The sequence below is a fragment of the Fistularia commersonii genome, chromosome 1 (assembly GCF_037954325.1).
Source record: "Fistularia commersonii isolate RoL2024-O1a breed Wild chromosome 1, RoL_Fcom_v1.0, whole genome shotgun sequence".
In the NCBI taxonomy this organism is placed as follows: Eukaryota; Metazoa; Chordata; class Actinopteri; order Syngnathiformes; family Fistulariidae; genus Fistularia; species Fistularia commersonii.
In genome coordinates this window covers 22,339,814-22,357,237 of record NC_141284.1, presented here as the reverse complement: position 1 = coordinate 22,357,237, position 17,424 = coordinate 22,339,814, and the positions used below count along the sequence as shown (strand labels likewise).

Here is a 17,424-nt window from a genome sequence, read left to right as displayed (position 1 = left end):
CCATGAAAGAGATTTATATTTTTTGTATTAAATAACTTTTCTGATAATATCAAGCGTCATGTTTCTCTAAACTGCAATTACATTTTTTTATACGTTAATACAGTCTTCAAGTTTACGCTCTCCGGTTTCCAGCTATTTTCACAAGGTTTTCTGTCCTTTCATGTATTTCAGGTAAAACAAAACCCCTCTTATTGTGTCCTGATACTCAAAATCTCACAAAATAATCTTCAACCTTCAGAATGTTCATCGCCATATTTTCAAATGTCAAAACCTCCAAAACCCTAGTGGCATCCCGAGTTAACAAAACATGCCCACCAGTTTTAAAAAAAACAAAAAACATCTTTCGTGTCAGTGCTCTGGTGAGTAGCTCAACTCCGTGAATGCCAATTACATCAGGTGACGGTGAGTTTCAACACCCCAGTGCTTGCACTTCTCTGTCTCCTCTGCCACCCATGCTGTCCTCCTCCCTCTGTTCTCCTCGCTCTCCTGGTATCTTCTGTATTGTCAGTGTTGTGTAATACCTCCCCTCAACACAGACAGACAGGTTCTTCTGTATTCTTCATGCATCGTTCTGCTGCTGGACTGCTGCATGAATGTGTGTATGTTGGGGGGGGGGGGGGGTAGTGAGAGATGGAGAGATAGATAAAGAGCGAGAGAATATGTTTTGCCTGTGTGTATGTTTGTGCACGTGTGTATCAGTCTCGCAGTCCTCTGTTGCCATGGTAACAGTGGGCACATGGCTCAGGCAGCTTTGTGGCCCAACATGCTGCAGAAAGCCTTTTTCTCCCTGTAGTGGAAAAATGCGTTCGCACACACACACACACACACACACACACACACACACACACACACACACATACACCTTCCTCCATTTGATTCAAAGACTGACTGATGGTCAGACTGTGTCTAACACAAGTGCACAGAAACCCTTCTGTCCTCTTCGTGGCGAAGACATCAAGGCCATGTATCGCTGTATTTCCTAACAGAAAGCAGTCTGGCTGACTCAGGAGTTCTCATTATATCTGTGATCATGACAGGAGAGGAAACCAGAAGACGTTAAAGTTCGATCACACCGCCTAGTTTGTAGGAATGCAGAAATGGAACCGGTTGGCGCAGTATGTGACGTGTGTTTCCCTGATTCTGCTTGCTGTACTTTTGATTCAATGAAAAACATGAATGTAGACCACTGACGTTCTTACTGTATTTTTTTTTTTCATTGAGAGTGACATTGCCTTGCATTAGTATAAATATATGAATGAACATTGCTGTTCAATGTGAGAATGAGGGTTTAAATAAGACCTTTATCTTGTATAAAACATGCCCATGACATTAGTGGGGTCTTTTTGCCAGCACTGGTTTACATCATCCACAGTGGTTGTTTCATTCCTGAGTAATGAAAAGCTGTAACATGGTCACCCTGATAACTGAAACATGACCCCTGACCCCAGCATCTGCAGATGAGGTGTTTTGGATGCGGAAATGGCACATGGCGTTTTAGCGAAGGTCGAGGTTACATTATTCAAGGCATGCATATTTCATTAACTTCTGTGTGCCCTACTGACACAAAGCAGCTTTCATTTCCCCGTTTGGCGGCAGTCAGGGAAAGAAGAAGTCTCGCCTTTTCTCATCCTACAAGAACCAGTGTTTTACATCTGCTGGTTTAAACTTGCTTAATAAGGAGTCTGTTATTTGAAATGAATTTGTTCACTATCCTGAAAAAAGGTTTAAAAGACATCTCATGTTAACTACTTGTATTTCATTTTTTTAACCAAGAGGTTTCCCACACTGGTGATGGCTTAATTATACGAGTATTCAAGCTGAATAATATATAACAAGACTGAACATGATCTCACTACTTACATTGTATCATTGATCGGGAAGTGTGATATAACGCTGCCTCCGAACTGTATGTTTGGGAAAGGATTATAGGTACAGCAGTATTTTAGTGACAAGGTTAAGGCATTTAATATAACCACCTCAGCATGATAATGTTTTTCTTTCCTGTTTCTTCTTCTCTTACAGGCTGCCGGTCATTTGGGGAAGGTGACACCCCTGACGATGGACTACCAGTGAGTGACTCATTCGGTTGCTGATGCATTTAGCATTTTCACGCATTCACATTTGGTAGGAATTTCTAGAGCCACATGGATATTTTGGTTAGTGAATTTTGTTTCCCAATTTGGGTGTTTGACAGATACACAGAGGGTGTTGGCTTAAAAAACGTGACACCTGGACCTCTAACATGTTCTGTACATTGATACTTGGTTGAATGTATGTTATGAGAGCAGTGCCATGGATTTCTAACACTGACATGGACTTGAGAGAACTGACAGCACTTTGTTGTTTTCTTAAGCTGCATTTTGAGCCAAAATCTATCTTCTATATGAAAATTTTAATTTAAAAAAATACATGCATTATTTGGGCCCTAAGTCCATTGTTGGTCTTACTGATATTCATTTCCAGTCAGAGGGAAATTATCATTTGGAGGATCTTTAAATCAATGTCTTACCACCATTTAACAGACATCTCTGTGCTATTAAATATGGCCCTGAGCAGCTGGTTGTCACAGACTATTTAACAATGTCATGTGGTGAAATTAACTCTTTCAAGGACGACAACATTTAAATGCTGCATGAAAGTGAGCGAGGTCAGAAATATATATGTTTAATAAACATCTTAACGCTACACTTTGCATAATGAGAACTGGTACTTCAAATACTGGTAATTTCAAATACATTTTGCTGACATTACTTATTTACTTGACGTGCCCAGAATATCAGCTGATGTTTTGTTAATTTTTTTTTACTGCAAAACTCCAGTATCGGCTAGACTAGGGGTAATGTTCTGTAAAATCAAATTAAGCAAGAATCTCAGTGACACAGTGATCATTTTTATACATGTAATGTGCACTCTTGCCAGTGTTCTGTTATGAAACCGTGTCAATCACTCAGCTTTAACCCGGCCTACGATGAGGCAGGTTACAGCAAGAACCCCAGTTGCATGTTGGAGCCTCGACTGGCACCTGCCTTTGATTTCTGACAGTTGTCCTTAGTGATTTACAGGTGTTTAACCAGTTCCAGCCAGTCCACGAGGTTAAGCTAGGTGTTGGCTGGCAAATGTGCTTAAGCAGGCTTAGCTGTGTCCATCATTCCACCTTGATAGCTGTTGCCTTGTCACACTTCATGCTGATATTATCATGGCTGCCAAAGGATGCAGTTGTATAATGACAGTTGGAGAAAGTGCTTTGTTTATGCCGCTGTAAACTGAGTGTCCTATGTTTTACAAAGCGTCCGGTTGAATGACTGAGCTCTGCTGAGATGCGTGCTAAGGACTGTGTGCATTCAAGTCCTAATTCTGCCTTGTGGCTTTTGTTTAACCATCGTACTGTGTGATCAGGAATGCAATGTTCTTTGGCAGGGAACAGGCAGCAGGTATATAGTTCAAGTCTACACGCCCATGTTCATTTGTTTTAGATATCAGCCTCGCTGCAGTCACCTGTTCTACTTCTGATTGCAAAGTAGGTGAAAAGACAGAGCCTGGGGAGAGGCGGTTCTTCTATATGCTACCGTTGTAGCTGACATCAAGAAATTGCTGCATAAAGTAATGCAGTCAAACAAAAAGTACTTGACTTTTTCGCTCAGTTCTATTGTCTGCAATTTGCAGTTGAATTTTCATCCAAATTTGCTTGTGTTTGCAATAGATTGTTTATATAATCCTCTCATGTTAATAGGACATTAGGAACTAGTTAACTATGGTAAGCAGTAAGTGGCTCCCTTTCTCCAGCGAGGTGCTATGAGACATACCACATTAGAAGAGAGGGCAGTGGAGGGTGGAAGTAGGTTTGCCAACAAATTCACTATAACTGCTATAACTGTCAGATATTTGTTTGATTTTATTACAGCTTTTTGTTAAAGGGATACATTTAAATGATAATGCTTTATACATTTTGTAACATTTTATTTTCACATCCGCCATATTCCGTGGAGCTTCCCCAGTAAGATTAATACAAGTATTTCGGCAGTGAATTTGATCCACATAAACTAATCAAACTGTGACTCTTCCTGATGTAAAATTTTTTCGTATCTCTCAGGACAATCCCTAAAAGCAGTGCTTTGTTTTGAGTATACTTGTGCAATTGCTGTTAATTTCAAGGATCAAATTTGTTGGTTTCCTTCTTTTATGATACAAATCAATTTATAGTCCATTTGTGCACGATGTATACCCGATCATGTTCATCATCAAATGTGATGCTTGTGTGTCTATATGTCTGGAAAGATTTATGCAGAGTAATTTTCAAGTTAGTTAGTGAAGCTAGGAAGGTTGAACATCAAACAAGAGCAAACCCCAATTTTTGAGTGGTGAGGTATTTAAGTATTTATTGCTTTGCACTTGCACCAAAGTTCACAGTGTTTGCCACAGACTCATCTCAAGTTTTGACCTCACTGAGTATCTGTCACTCTGAATGAGCAGTGAAGGAGGGCGCTGTGTTCCTGTTCCTGTGGCGAAGTTCCTCTTTAAGGGATCAGTCTGAACATACAGGAAATCCAATGGCACCGCTGTTGCTAAGCAGCCAAGGGGGGTGCAGCGGGAGGGGGATAGAACGGGGTGTTCACAAGGTTCAGCGAGTGAGCCACTGAGGGTGTCACCATGGTGATTTGGCATCCGAATGTTGCGGTCGGAGACCTGGGCTACACAGAAAGAAAAGTGAACCAGGAGCAAGTGCCGCAGCCAGAAAAATAGCAAATACTACCACAGCACAGGGTTCAACGTTGGCTGTGCTGTGTTTAGCGCCATCATAAAGTCACACTGTTCTTTGTACTTGTTTGCTGTTTGTGCCTGGGCTCTGCGAGGATGCTGGCTTGTGAGGAATTCATTAATATCACTGTTCGCATCTCCATTTCTCTGTGGAGACACACATGTCTGGGAAAGCTGTGGCTTCATCTATGAACTACTTCCACTTCCTAAGCAAATGAAGTTATGTATGTTCAGTCATATCTTTATCTGCTCACTGGAATTCATGGTAACCTTGTGCTGTCGCATGAATTTGACTAATGTATTTGTGAGAGGAGGTTTGCAGTGTGCGTGCGTGCGTGTGTGTGTGTGAGAGAATGTACATGCATTCAAGACTGTCCTCTCCACCCACATCCTGTCCACTGAGGTTCAGCACCCACTTATATGCCCTTCACGAGCAAACCACATTCTTCCTCTCACTCAGACACAGGACACATACACTACATACACATGCAACATTTTTCACCCCCGAAAAAAATGCGGTTGCACAACACCCTTCTCAGCTGTAATGACCCAATGCCAAATATGTGATATCTCCACATGCCCCCCCCCTCATTCCGCAAAAGAAAAAAATTGTAAAAAAAAGAAAAAAACAAACATCTGCATCTAATTTAGCACTGGCAGGAAGTTGTCTCTTATCAGTTTAGTACACAGAGGTTTTGTTGGCTAGTTGACTATTACGGCCTTACACATGGAGCAGAAACTCTCAGACTTGTTTGGTGTGGCCTGATAATGCTCCATAATGCACCTTTTTAGACAGAATGGGGAGTGCCTCAAACAGAGTACTTCTATTTTTTAGGGTTGCTCCTTTGATTTATTCTACTTTCTTGCCGAGAGTTGGATGATAAAATTGATTCCGCTCATATCCTCTCAGTAAAAAGGAAAATAGAATCAGTGGATTGTAAGCTCTGCTTTGTAGAGAGTGACCAAGCTAGCCAGGCCTGTCCAATGCCTATCAAGCACTCATCCACACAAATCTACAGCATTTACCATTTCTTGCAGTATGTCGGGCCATTTCTAATCTGATAACGTTTGGATTACTGCAATGCAAAAATGGCTTTTGCACATTTTCATGCGTAGATCAAAAAAACGTGTGTTAACCGTGGATCTTAACAAATGTTGTAGGCAGATGGATGAAGCTGCGCACGGTTTCAGTATGCAAAGCTAAGACATGGCTAGCTTAGAACCGTGAAACCTTTAAGCTCTTAGTTGCAAGAAGTATGAAACATTTCCTGGCAACTCGACAATTACACAAAATAATTAAAAAAAAAAAAAAAGATGAACTTAAGTTGAGACAAAATTTCACCATAGTTTTAGAACCTCATTCTTGGCTATGAGAATGGTATCAATCTTCACAGCTTCTTAAAATTTCTCAACTTGGCTCTACTTGTTTGTTTTGACAAAACATCCTGAACTCAACCCTTCCTTGTTCATGATTCTCATGGTCGACTTTCTTCCTCATCACTGATGAAGAAATTTCACAGTTAAGCTCCGACTATGCCGGGCAGATTTTCAATATGTGGGCAGACGCTGGTCCTCCCTGTCCGGAGCCCCTGTGCCTTTGAGGGCGGAAGTGCATGAATCCTTGATGTTGGTGTGGGGCCAGGTTGCCCCTGGCTCCCACCCCCCTCTGTGCCTCCCCTCCTCTCCTCCCTTGCCCAGCCTCATCTCTAGGGTCAGATCAGCTCCAGATTGGCCCCCACGCATGCCTTTGAATGCCGGGGCTTAGGCGAGCGATTTAAAAGGAAACCCAAGTCTGTTTCCCATTTTGACCCCCCACCTCCCCACCTTCAACACCCCCCACCCCCACCCCCACCGCTGCTACTTCACCACCCCTTGCTCCTTTCTGTCTTTCTCTCACATACACACACAGCTGTCATCTGGCTTTTTAAGTTATGCTCTGCATTTCTCCAGCTGGAGCTGGTTTATGACATTCCCTCAGCAGACTCTTTGGCCTCTCTCTCTCTCTCTCTCTCTCTCTCTCTCTCTCTCTCTCTCTCTCTCTCTCTCTCTCGCTCTCTCTCTCTCTCTCTCTGTTTTACTCACATGAATACAACACAAACTAATTTTTCCTGTTCTATTATTCCTCCCGGCTCTCTCTCTCCCTCTCTCTCTCTCTCTCTCGCTACACTGTCTCCTCTTCCTCACAGTCCCCTGCAGACTCCATGGGATGTGTGTTACACATCTTGGTATGTTTGGAGCCAGGAATGAAGGAGTGTGCGTGCGCGCACACACACGGACACACACAGATGCACCATGTGTTAGCAGTCTAGGGGGGCAAGTGCAGGAGACCGTAGAGGTGGGGGGAGGAGGGTAAGAGGGGGGAGAGAAGTCAAAGGAAGCATCTCTTAGCAACCACAGGACAGTAATTACTGTAGCAGCAGCTGGGAGCAAACCAGATTTCCGCTGTGTGTTAAAGCACTGGCGTGGGCTACTTTACACACGGCACTGACTAACCAGAGCCAGCAGCCTCCTCCACACGCAATGCATAGAGAGAGAGAGGGTGGGAGAAGAAGAGCGGACTAACCCTGCCTTGATGAGGTCGGGGTGTGTGTGGGAAAGAGGAACAGCTAGCCAGTGTGAACAAGGCTCAAGTGCGGTTGGATTAGGATGAAACTTGTGTGGAGGTGACCGCGTGTATTGACATTTTTCCTCTTCTGGTTGCGATTTCAAGAGAGCAGTACATTCGATAACTATAATTGCACCAGTCGAAACGATTCGTAACTCGCACAGTAACAACATTTGCACGCGTGGTTTTGTCATGTTTTCATTCTATGTGATGTAATGTTTCATGCGTGAGCAAGCCGGGATTGGTTCGTGCTGACATAAATTTTGATCCAAAATGTCATTACAGAGCTCTTGATGTAATAACAGACTATCCTCCCCCGTCTCTCCTCACCTCTGCATGTATGAATCATGAAATGCCCATCACTCCTGCAGCGATGAGCACGGAATTTTCTTTCAGAGATGTTGTTTTATATCTGTGGCCATGTGGAAATATCAATTCAGCATATAAATAACCTGCTGTTGCTGCTGTTTGTGATTTTCACAGGATGTTATTTATAGACCTTTACTGATGTGAGCGGTGATCTTCCTTCTTGACTGACACAGGCTTGCAAGAATGTCGTCTTGCTCCGTTTCGGATAATTCTCTCATTTTTTTATTTTTATTTTTCACATCGTTCTTTTTTTGGGATCCACGTTTTTAGATTATACATGTGTCGAACTGTTTGTGGTGGGAACACATGCAAAGGCTGATGGGAATTCTCTTTTCTCACCAGAAGGGCCTGTAGAGATCTCCTTTGGCTTTTAGTCAATCAGACAAGTATGGGTGCAAGATGCCCCCTGGTGGCTGCGCCTGGAACACATGTAGACCATATATCCTCCTCCATGTTTCAATGCCATGTTTAATTCCCCCCCGCCCTTGTTATTGTACATTCAATCCCCAATCCAATTTCTACTGCTTGTCTGGGTTGGGTCGCTGGAGTGGCCACCTAAGCGGAGAAGCCCAGACTTCCCTCTCCCTAGCCACCTGGAAGCTACACAAAAAAAGACAACTTTTCCTTCCACTGGAAACATTTCACGTTTATATTCTTGAAAGTTTTTTTTTCCGTAATTTAGCACCAACATCTCCAAAATAGATTTAAACTACCTGCCGAATCATCCAACAAAAATGATTGCGCGGTCACCAAAAATCAAGAAGATCCACACAAAACCACTTGTGTTCTTACATAGCTTGACAGGATGGTGAGAGATGACTCTCAGGCTCTTTTATTTTGGTAATTCGATCCTCAAAGAGAATCCTTTTTTTGTCTGTCTTTTGCTGTAAAACTGTCTCACAAAGCTGATATATTGTATGTCTCCACCAGGTATGTGATGATCCACCGTCTATCTGCACCCCAATGAAAGAGCCTTTCTCCCCCCTTAACAACGTTGTGTCCAACGAGCCATTCAGGGGCTGCTACGTGCGCGCGCAGCCGTTCGACGAGTTCCCCTTGGGCAACCGCCGCTACTTGCCTCCACAGGTCTGCACCTCAACAACACAACACATCCTTCACTAGAATTGGACTCGTATTCTCCTGCAAGAAAGCAAGCACAGTGTTAAAGTTTCTGTGCCATTTCTTTGGCTCTCGGATAACTCACCGTTCACCGCTTCTTGATCTTCTCTCAGGTGTCCTTTAAAACCACTCGCCATGTCAGCTTTCACATGGATGACGAGGAGGTCGTTCGCATTAACCCACGCAAAGACGTGCTCATCCGTCGCTACGAGGACTATCGCCACCCTGTCATGTGGAAACAGGAAGCCGACCGCGAGGACCTGGACTTCCCCACCGCCTTCCACAAACTGGGCAGTAAGAAGTGTGAGTACCTCTTCCCGGACGGCCCCGGTGGGGACTCCCACTCTGGCCCCGGCATGGGTATTGGAACAGGTATGGGGCTCAGTTTGGGCAAGGACACGGCCATCAAGACGCAGCCCTCCCCTCTGCTCAAGTCTAAGAAGGGCCGACGACGGCGAGAGGATGGCGAGCGCTCGCGTTGCATCTACTGTCGGGAGATGTTCAATCACGAAGACAACTGGCGGGGACAGTGCCAAGATGCCCCCGACCCCATAAAGCAGTGCATCTACAAAGTCAGCTGTATGCTGTGTGCCGAAAGCATGCTGTACCACTGCATGTCTGACTCCGAGGGCGACTTCTCGGACCCCTGCTCATGCGATACGTCGGACGAGCAGTTCTGCCTACGCTGGCTAGCCCTGGTGGCGCTATCCTTCATCGCACCCTGCATGTGCTGCTACCTGCCTCTGCGCACCTGCCACCACTGTGGTGAGGCCTGTCGCTGTTGCGGAGGCAAGCACAAGGCCGCTGGGTGACCCAAGGCCAGACGCAGGGACACCCTCAAAAGCTAGCTAACACAGGAAGTGGATACAAGCGGAAATTAAAAGCCGACATCCTTTTTTCATTACCCTCTTTGGCGGGGTGATGTTGTTGATCCCCAGCTCTGAGGGCTTTTGGAGATTTCAGTTTGTGTTTGTCGCCGACAAGCAGCAGTGGAGAACAAACGATAATGCTTTGTAGGGGGGATCCAAGTGTCAAGCTAAGTCCAGGAGCTTAATCTGAGGAGAGGAGAAGGACGCGTCACGATTAATAGACTCGGAGATGTTACTAAACACACCTGTACACACAAACAAACACAGAAGTCACACTCATGCATTGACAAAGTCAGGCCACAAGTGTCAGAACTCTGCAAGTAACGTGTAACTTTATGAAGGAGAGTTGTCTTTTGTACAGAGCAATGAGTAACAGCAAACAAGAAAACAAACTCAGTTCAAAAAAATGACTTGCTGTTTGAGTACGCTAAAAGGGATATGTTCTTGCTTTTTTTGTGAATTTGCAGTAACAGTGGCCTTTCCTCATGGCTTCTAAATCTTTTTCGAACAATTGGTTATTAGACGGAAAAAAGTGCACTAAAAATGGTACTTTCCACAGAGTTGGTTGGTTACCACTCAAAGGCACGTGTGGCGCATTAACCACCATGTTTTGTCTGATATTAACATTTGGGAGTTTCTATAGTGGATTTATGGCCAATTTGTTCCCTTTTTTCAATTGATCATTGAAAAAAATCTGAAAAAAATCACCTGGTGTTGGCGGATTTTGACCATTTTAATTGCATTCCAAAATAAAGGGATCGATTCCATGATCAGAAGGGAAAATGGTAAACACTTTACCATACCGACCCCCCCCCCCGACAAATATTTCTCTCATATTACAAAAATTTTTTTGCATCAAAATCTGTTGACCCATTGAAAGTGAAACAAACACTTGGCGATATCAGTCTTAGTTCAGGTTTTTGTTTTTTTTTTTTCTTTTTTTTTACTGTTGTAGTGACCTTTTTGTTTCATTATTGTTATGTTCCTGCTCATCTTTATGATAATTTAAAAAAAAAAGGCTGAAATTTTGCTCAACCAGCAAGTTTTGTTTCGGTGAGTGAAGGGTTCCGGTGCTCCTTGGTGAAATTATGAGGCACTTAAATCTGGCTGTTCTTTGACTGTGAATCCCTTTTTAAATTAGTTTTGAACTAAAAGCAAAGCACTGCTCTCCAAGCTTTGGTTGCAGCACTCTCTCCAAAGTCCTATGTTTGTCACAGAGATGTTGTTCTTTTTTTCTTTTTTTTTCCTTTTTTTTTTTTTATTTCCCACTCATATCCTGTCTAAGTTGCTCCAAAACAGCGAGTCCACGCCTTCCATGTGTCTTCATTTAACATCCCCTGACTGAATGAGCGCATTGTTTCAGGAATGCTAAATATCTTTGCCAAACATACAGATGCTACTTGTGTGTGTGTGTGCGTGTGCCTGTGTGCGTGCGCAGGCCTTCGTGTACATTTGTGATCCGATGTTGTGTACCGTCACCACAGCCAATTGCTAGCGTGACATGACTAACCGGCATCCTTGTTTCCATAGCTTCTTCGTGTCCTGGCTCCAAAGCAAACAGAAGTGATGTAACCATCAGAAGAAGAGCTTAACGTTCAGTGAGATATTCTTATTGCTTTCCCTGGCAGTTGAGATGGGCCCAGTAGATTGCCACCATTTGTCTTTCCATCATTCAGCTGGAACCATCTAGTTTTTCTCGTCAGAGTGCGCACTGAAGAAGAAGAAGATTCTCCCTAAAAGTACCTTTCAAATTCACAGATTTACACACTAGATTTCATATTTTTAAGTTAAAAAAAAAAAAAAAAGCTGAACAAGATTGAGTTTAATCTTTAATTTGTCCTTAAAATCAAAATATCTTTTTCTTCTCGTTCCTGCAAACGGATCCTCGAACCTCAGCACGTAGGCCGATGTGTGACACTGGAAGGCTTTTGTCGAAAGTTCAAATTTCCCGCCACTCTTGGACAAACCTGATGACTATGACTGTGACCTGACTGTGATTGAGGCTGGCGGTCCAAGAAACAATTGGGACTCCACCCTCGACACAGACTCAAGACTGTCATGCAAGCTGGAAGCCTCCGGTGCACAAACACTGAACCGGGGCCTTGATTTCAAAAAAGACGGGGGCAGCTCGTTTCCAGCAGTATTTAATTTTTTTTTAATAAGCCTTTATTTAACCAGATAAAAAAAACTCACTGAGATCAGTATCTCTTTCGCAAGGGTGACATGTCCAAGAGTTCAGCAACACATGTCCTAAGCACATTTATTACAGATGTGAAAGGACAATTTAAGAACATAACATTTACAGTGAAATGTGCAGTGGCTGTCACTCAACAAGAAAACAACAATTTAAGAATTTAAAAAGACAGGCACTGTTCAAAGATCTCACACTGTCTTTCCCTCAGGATAGAGCGCAAAACACGAATTACCTGCTCTAGATGTTTTCCGTTAGAATGGTACATAACTTAATATGTTCTGCAGTAACACCTTTGTATGAGGGAAAACTATAAGCTTGGTTTTATCTGTATTCAAAACCAATTTAAGATCAAATGAATGAGACTGGATGACATAAAAAACAGCTTGTAAAAACTCCATAGCCTGAGTGAGTGAGGTTGCGTAGCATAAATAATGGTGTCGTCAGCATTATAATGATACAGTGCATTTGAAAAGTTATTACAGAGATTGTTTATATGGATTGAAAATATATGGGTCCCAGCACTGAACCTTGGGGAACCCCTTTGGTAATGTCCAGAAAGGGAGGGAAAGTTTCAGCTACCCGAGCACATTGTGTTCTGTTGGCTAGATAGTTGGCAAACTATGCAGCTGCATGCTTAGATAAGCCAATGTGATGTAAGGCTTGTATCAGCAGCCTGTGGTCTACTGTTTCAAATGCTTTTGACAGATCAATAAGAAGAGCGACACAATATTTTTGCTGTCCAGAGCCTCTGTTAAACCATTTTGGTTCTTATAGTGCAGCTCTGACAGGACTGTGCATTTTTCCAGATTTAAGTGGAGTAACAATATTGACTAAAAAATGTATTTTGTTGGTCACTGATGATACTCAAACAATTTGGCTAAAATACACAATTTGGAAATTTGTCTGTAGTTGTTAACATGTGTAGGTTTTAAACGGGGGGGGGGGGGTAAAGGCCGACTTCCAGATTTGATTTGATTTTTCTTGCTGGAAAGAATAAGTTTGAAAATATGTGAGCGAGGCTCAGCAATAAAATCAGTGACCACCTTTAAGAAAAAATTGTTCAATTTAATCAGGTCCGACAGCTTTACTTTTGTTCAGCCTCTTTTTTACACAAATATGAACTCAAACGGGCAAGAGATGGGTTCACTCATAGCCTGCAATGTCAAGGGTGAGTCAACACTCACCAGACCAGGGTTTAGCAACTCAAACAGGAGAAACACCACAATTTAAATGATTATTAAAACAATTCAGAATGTCTTGTCTTATCAGACGGCGTACAAGATTGGGTAATTAAAGAGCTTGGAAAGTAATAATCGTCACATGATTTGAAGAAGATTTTATGACTTGCCAAAATTTCTTAGGGTAATTTATATTTTTATGAATTCATTTGAGTCGAAGTCAGACTCAGCACTCTTAATAAGGGAAGTACAGTTATGATGAAAACCGAGCCAGTCTGCTTCCGTTAAGCCCTGGCCCAAACAATGTCTCTCTCTCTCTTTGAGGAGGTTTCAGGTTTCAGAGAAAAACCTGCCATCATTTTGTCCTATTACCCTAAATTTTCCAAAAGAAGCATAGAATTATATTGATTGTACTGATTTGATGTATTTATCATACATCGGAATTCATCCTAAAAGTATCCCAAAGCCAACTCTTTGTTGTCGAATAGAGCAACTCTACTCTGCTCAAAGGTAGCTAAGTCATGCATAAAAGCTGAGATGCAAAGGTGTTAATATATCTTTTGCATATGATATTGAGTTTTTACTTTGGAAGCTTCGAGTTTCTTAAAGCTGCAGTGGTATAGTGATCACTCATGTGGTTTGCAAACACACTTGTATCCATTTACTTGTGGGGAGCGTTTGTTAGGATAATGTCAAGTAAGAAGGATTTTGATGGATTTTCAGTATTCGGCCGAGTTGAAGAAGGACCTATTGAGTTCAATTTAGCGAGTCACAGACCATTTTTAGATTATCAGCCGGTCAAGATAGAAATCTCCAACCAAAATAAGCTGACTGGTATTAAACGCAGTCACTCAAGATGCAAAGAGGCTCGGGCTTCGGGGGAGGCAGAAGGAAAATGTCTGGAATGAATGACATCTGCGCATTCATACACCAGAAATTATTTAATTAGGGAGAAGTTGTAAGTGGCATTGAAAGGATTTAAACGTGATACTTAAATGTATCTATAAGAATTGGAGTCAGACACTCATCCATGAACGACCAAATATTAGTATGCACGTTGGGATGGGACTTTACATGTTTCGAGACAGAAAACTTCCCTATTGACACTGTAAACATTTTTTTATTGTATTTTTTCTATGCCAAGGTTTCTGGAGATTAACCCTAAATATCAATTTATTAACTTTAGAAGGACCACCAGCCAGTTTATGTTGCTTTCAGACATGAGCCTGACAGATGATTCCAGCTACATTTAAATACTTACACAGGGTACTGTGAGTAATGTGTATTTAAAGTATGAAAGGTGAATATACTTTGGAAAAGGCCCCAATTGGTATTTTTGTTGATCAAGTATTTGCTGTAGGCTCCAGACTCATGTTGTCCCCCATCTAATCTACCAGGATAAAGCGATAAGAATATTCCTCAAATTGACAAATTTTACTTAAAAAATGTTGGGGAAACAGGAACTAGGCAGGCCTTAAGGCAGATGTGAGGTGAGCTGCCTGTCATCCCTCTCCTCGCTAGAGCAAGCAAAAAAGTGAGCTTTGCTCCCAGGCCTGTCGACAACAATCACTCTCGAAGATAATTTTTGGCGCACATAAACTTTTCAACAGGAATACCAGTTCATTTATAAAGTCTGGCTGCAATAACTGAAATGTTTTTAAAACCGTTTTTAAAACACGCGCCAGTCGTAACACACCTGAGTTTTGTGACATTGAACCCGTCGCTCGCATGTATGCGCACCTGTCACTCCAGGCTAGAAAAGGTGTTGTGCAACTTCAGTCATTGAGACAGAACTGGATTACTGGAGTTCCCTCCGTGACCACACCGACTCTACCCACACAGCACCGACGCTCTCTTTACTTTCTATGCAAACTTTTTAAGGCGGGAAACACATTAACCTCTGCATGCCGAGTCAGTGATGGGACAGGACACTTTTAATGGCTTCGTAGGTAGAGAACCGACCCCCGGTACCGAACTCCGAAAACCTGTAAATACCCAACACTGTATTTAAATACTGATTATAATCCCAGCTTATTTTGTCTTTGGAAATTTTAAAGATAGAGCTGTATTTATCGTTGCTGTCAACATATACTGTAGCTTCAAATGACAGCAGTATGTACATAGGTCACCTTTTAGTATTATTTCACATTGAAAAGTAGAGGGCGCTTGTGATGGAAGTGACCGTTGAGCGTGTAATAGATTCTCTCTGGTCACATGAGGTAGAAGGAAGGCTAGTGCTAACACGGTACAGTAGTGGCAGTCCACTTGTTTCAGAAATTTGATATATTAATGTATATATGCATACATATATGTATGCATATATATATATATACATACATACATACATATAAGGCTGCTAGATACAATCACTAATTTTATTGTGCTGACAGAGAAAATTAGTTCTAAACGACTGTTAAACCCTAATTCTCCCAACAGCATATACCGTGTGCGAGCGTGCGTCATTCTGTGTCCATGAGCATGTGATGTGCGTTTGTGCGTCGTTCTATGTCCAGGAGCGTGTGTGATGTGCGTTCGTGTGTGATGTGCGTTCGTGTGTGTGTGTGTGTGTGTGTGTGTGTGTGTGTGTGTGTGTGTGTGTGTGTGTGTGTGTGTGTGTGTGTGCGTGTGTGCGCATGCGGGGTTGGTGTTCGACCAAAGGTTTGGCTGGTTGTCATATTCTCCCATTGGAATTGGATTACCCCGCATTGTTGCAAGCTGAACCAAGGTTTGATGAACCAGATTTAAAACTTGCTGGCTGAGAAGCAAAATGTAGGACGTGCATTTATCCAACATGTAGAGAATGCTGAAATAACACTTCTCATTCTGCATTAACCAGCACAGTGCAACTTCCTGTCATGTACTGTATTATATATGCAACATGTGTCTGTCCGCTTTAATATATATCTATATATATATATCTATATATAGATATATATATATAGATATGTATATGTATATATATAGTTATTATTATTATTATTATTATATAAGACTTCAGTTTTAACCACTTTGCTGCTAGTCTTTTCCTCTTTCAATCTTGGAAATTGTGCATAACTTTGGGAATGCATACAAATGTACATTCTTGACATTGTGTAGATTAAAGAAAACAAGAAAAAGCTATATAAACCAGTTTCTCTTCAGTGTATTGTTTTTAAAAAGTTTACTTTTCACAAAAGTTGAGTGTTTTTCTTTCGATTCTCCGATGCTTTGGTGCACTGATAATATTCTGTGTAAGCTTTTTCATCTTACAGCGCTTGATGTAACATTTATGTGATTAGTTCAAAATAGTGGAAGACATTTGTGTTTTGAAACTTGCAGTATAAATGGTACTACTCTTAACTATTTTGTAAACACTGCCTGTTTTATTTTTCTTTTGTCTTACTTTAACTCTCTCTCTGCATATTTCTTTCCCCTGCATCTTTGTTTCCTTTAAGTTTCTTCGTGCCATCAGCTCTCACATCCTGACGACCTCAAAAAAGTGCCTCACGTCCATCCTAGTTTCCATCTTACAACTTAACATCTCTCACCCTGGTTCTATTGGTTTCTACACTTCTTGGTACTTCTTATGGTTCAAGAATACCAAGTATATGATGTAAAATTTATAGTCCCAATAACTCATGTCATAGTTGTATTTTCTTTATACAGATGTAGCTTGTTACTTTTCATAAATATATAATGTAAATATGCATACATATGTTTGTAACTGTTTTTATGTTACATCATACACTTGTAATTTGACATATCAAATAACATTATCATAATAAAATGGTGAGTTTTAATCTTTTGCTGTGCATTTTCATTATGTTTCTAAGACTGTCCACATCTATACGCATCTAAATAACTTCATTGGGTTTCCATTATACATTGTGCTCAAGTGAACCAGACAATGATTAGGTTACAGGTTTTTAGCTGTGTGTGTGAGAGAGAACGAGTGTGTGACCCAGTGTAGATGGTCCATTTTTTCAGTCACTTTTAGCCCATATATAGAAGCAAAGGTAACTTATTTTTCCCCACAGAGAGCAGAAGAAGGCAGACTACATAAAGATTGCTGATACCAACCACAGAAGACCAAGCCTATGGCGCCTTGTAGGAATATCAAATGAATTCATGATTTCCCATGTTTAATTGTAATACAAGTCAGTGTAACAATTAAGAAGAAGAAATAGTTAAATAACTGCTAAATATCTAATATAATTATTTCATAGTACGGGCTCTGTGTATTATACATTGGGAGTTATTTCATAGAAATTCGCTTGACATCATCAGTTGTCATCTTGTACTTTTTCAGTCTCATGCAGACCAAGGAAGTTAAAGTATTTCTATGTAAGGTGATGC

The 17,424-nt window shown here is 41.6% G+C and overlaps 1 protein-coding gene across 1 annotated transcript in view; it reads left to right on the top strand.

Moving 5' to 3' along the window:
* The window catches only part of spred1 (sprouty related EVH1 domain containing 1), a 38,719-nt gene extending 27,202 nt beyond the window's left edge, over positions 1-11,517 (top strand). Inside the window, exons 4-6 of the mRNA XM_086154896.1 lie at positions 2,023-2,069; positions 8,660-8,815; positions 8,962-11,517. Coding sequence (XP_086011022.1) covers positions 2,023-2,069; positions 8,660-8,815; positions 8,962-9,660 — 902 coding nt within the window. The 3' untranslated portion in view covers positions 9,661-11,517. The remainder of the gene's footprint in view (positions 1-2,022; positions 2,070-8,659; positions 8,816-8,961) is intronic.
* The last annotated feature ends 5,907 nt before the right edge of the window (positions 11,518-17,424 follow it).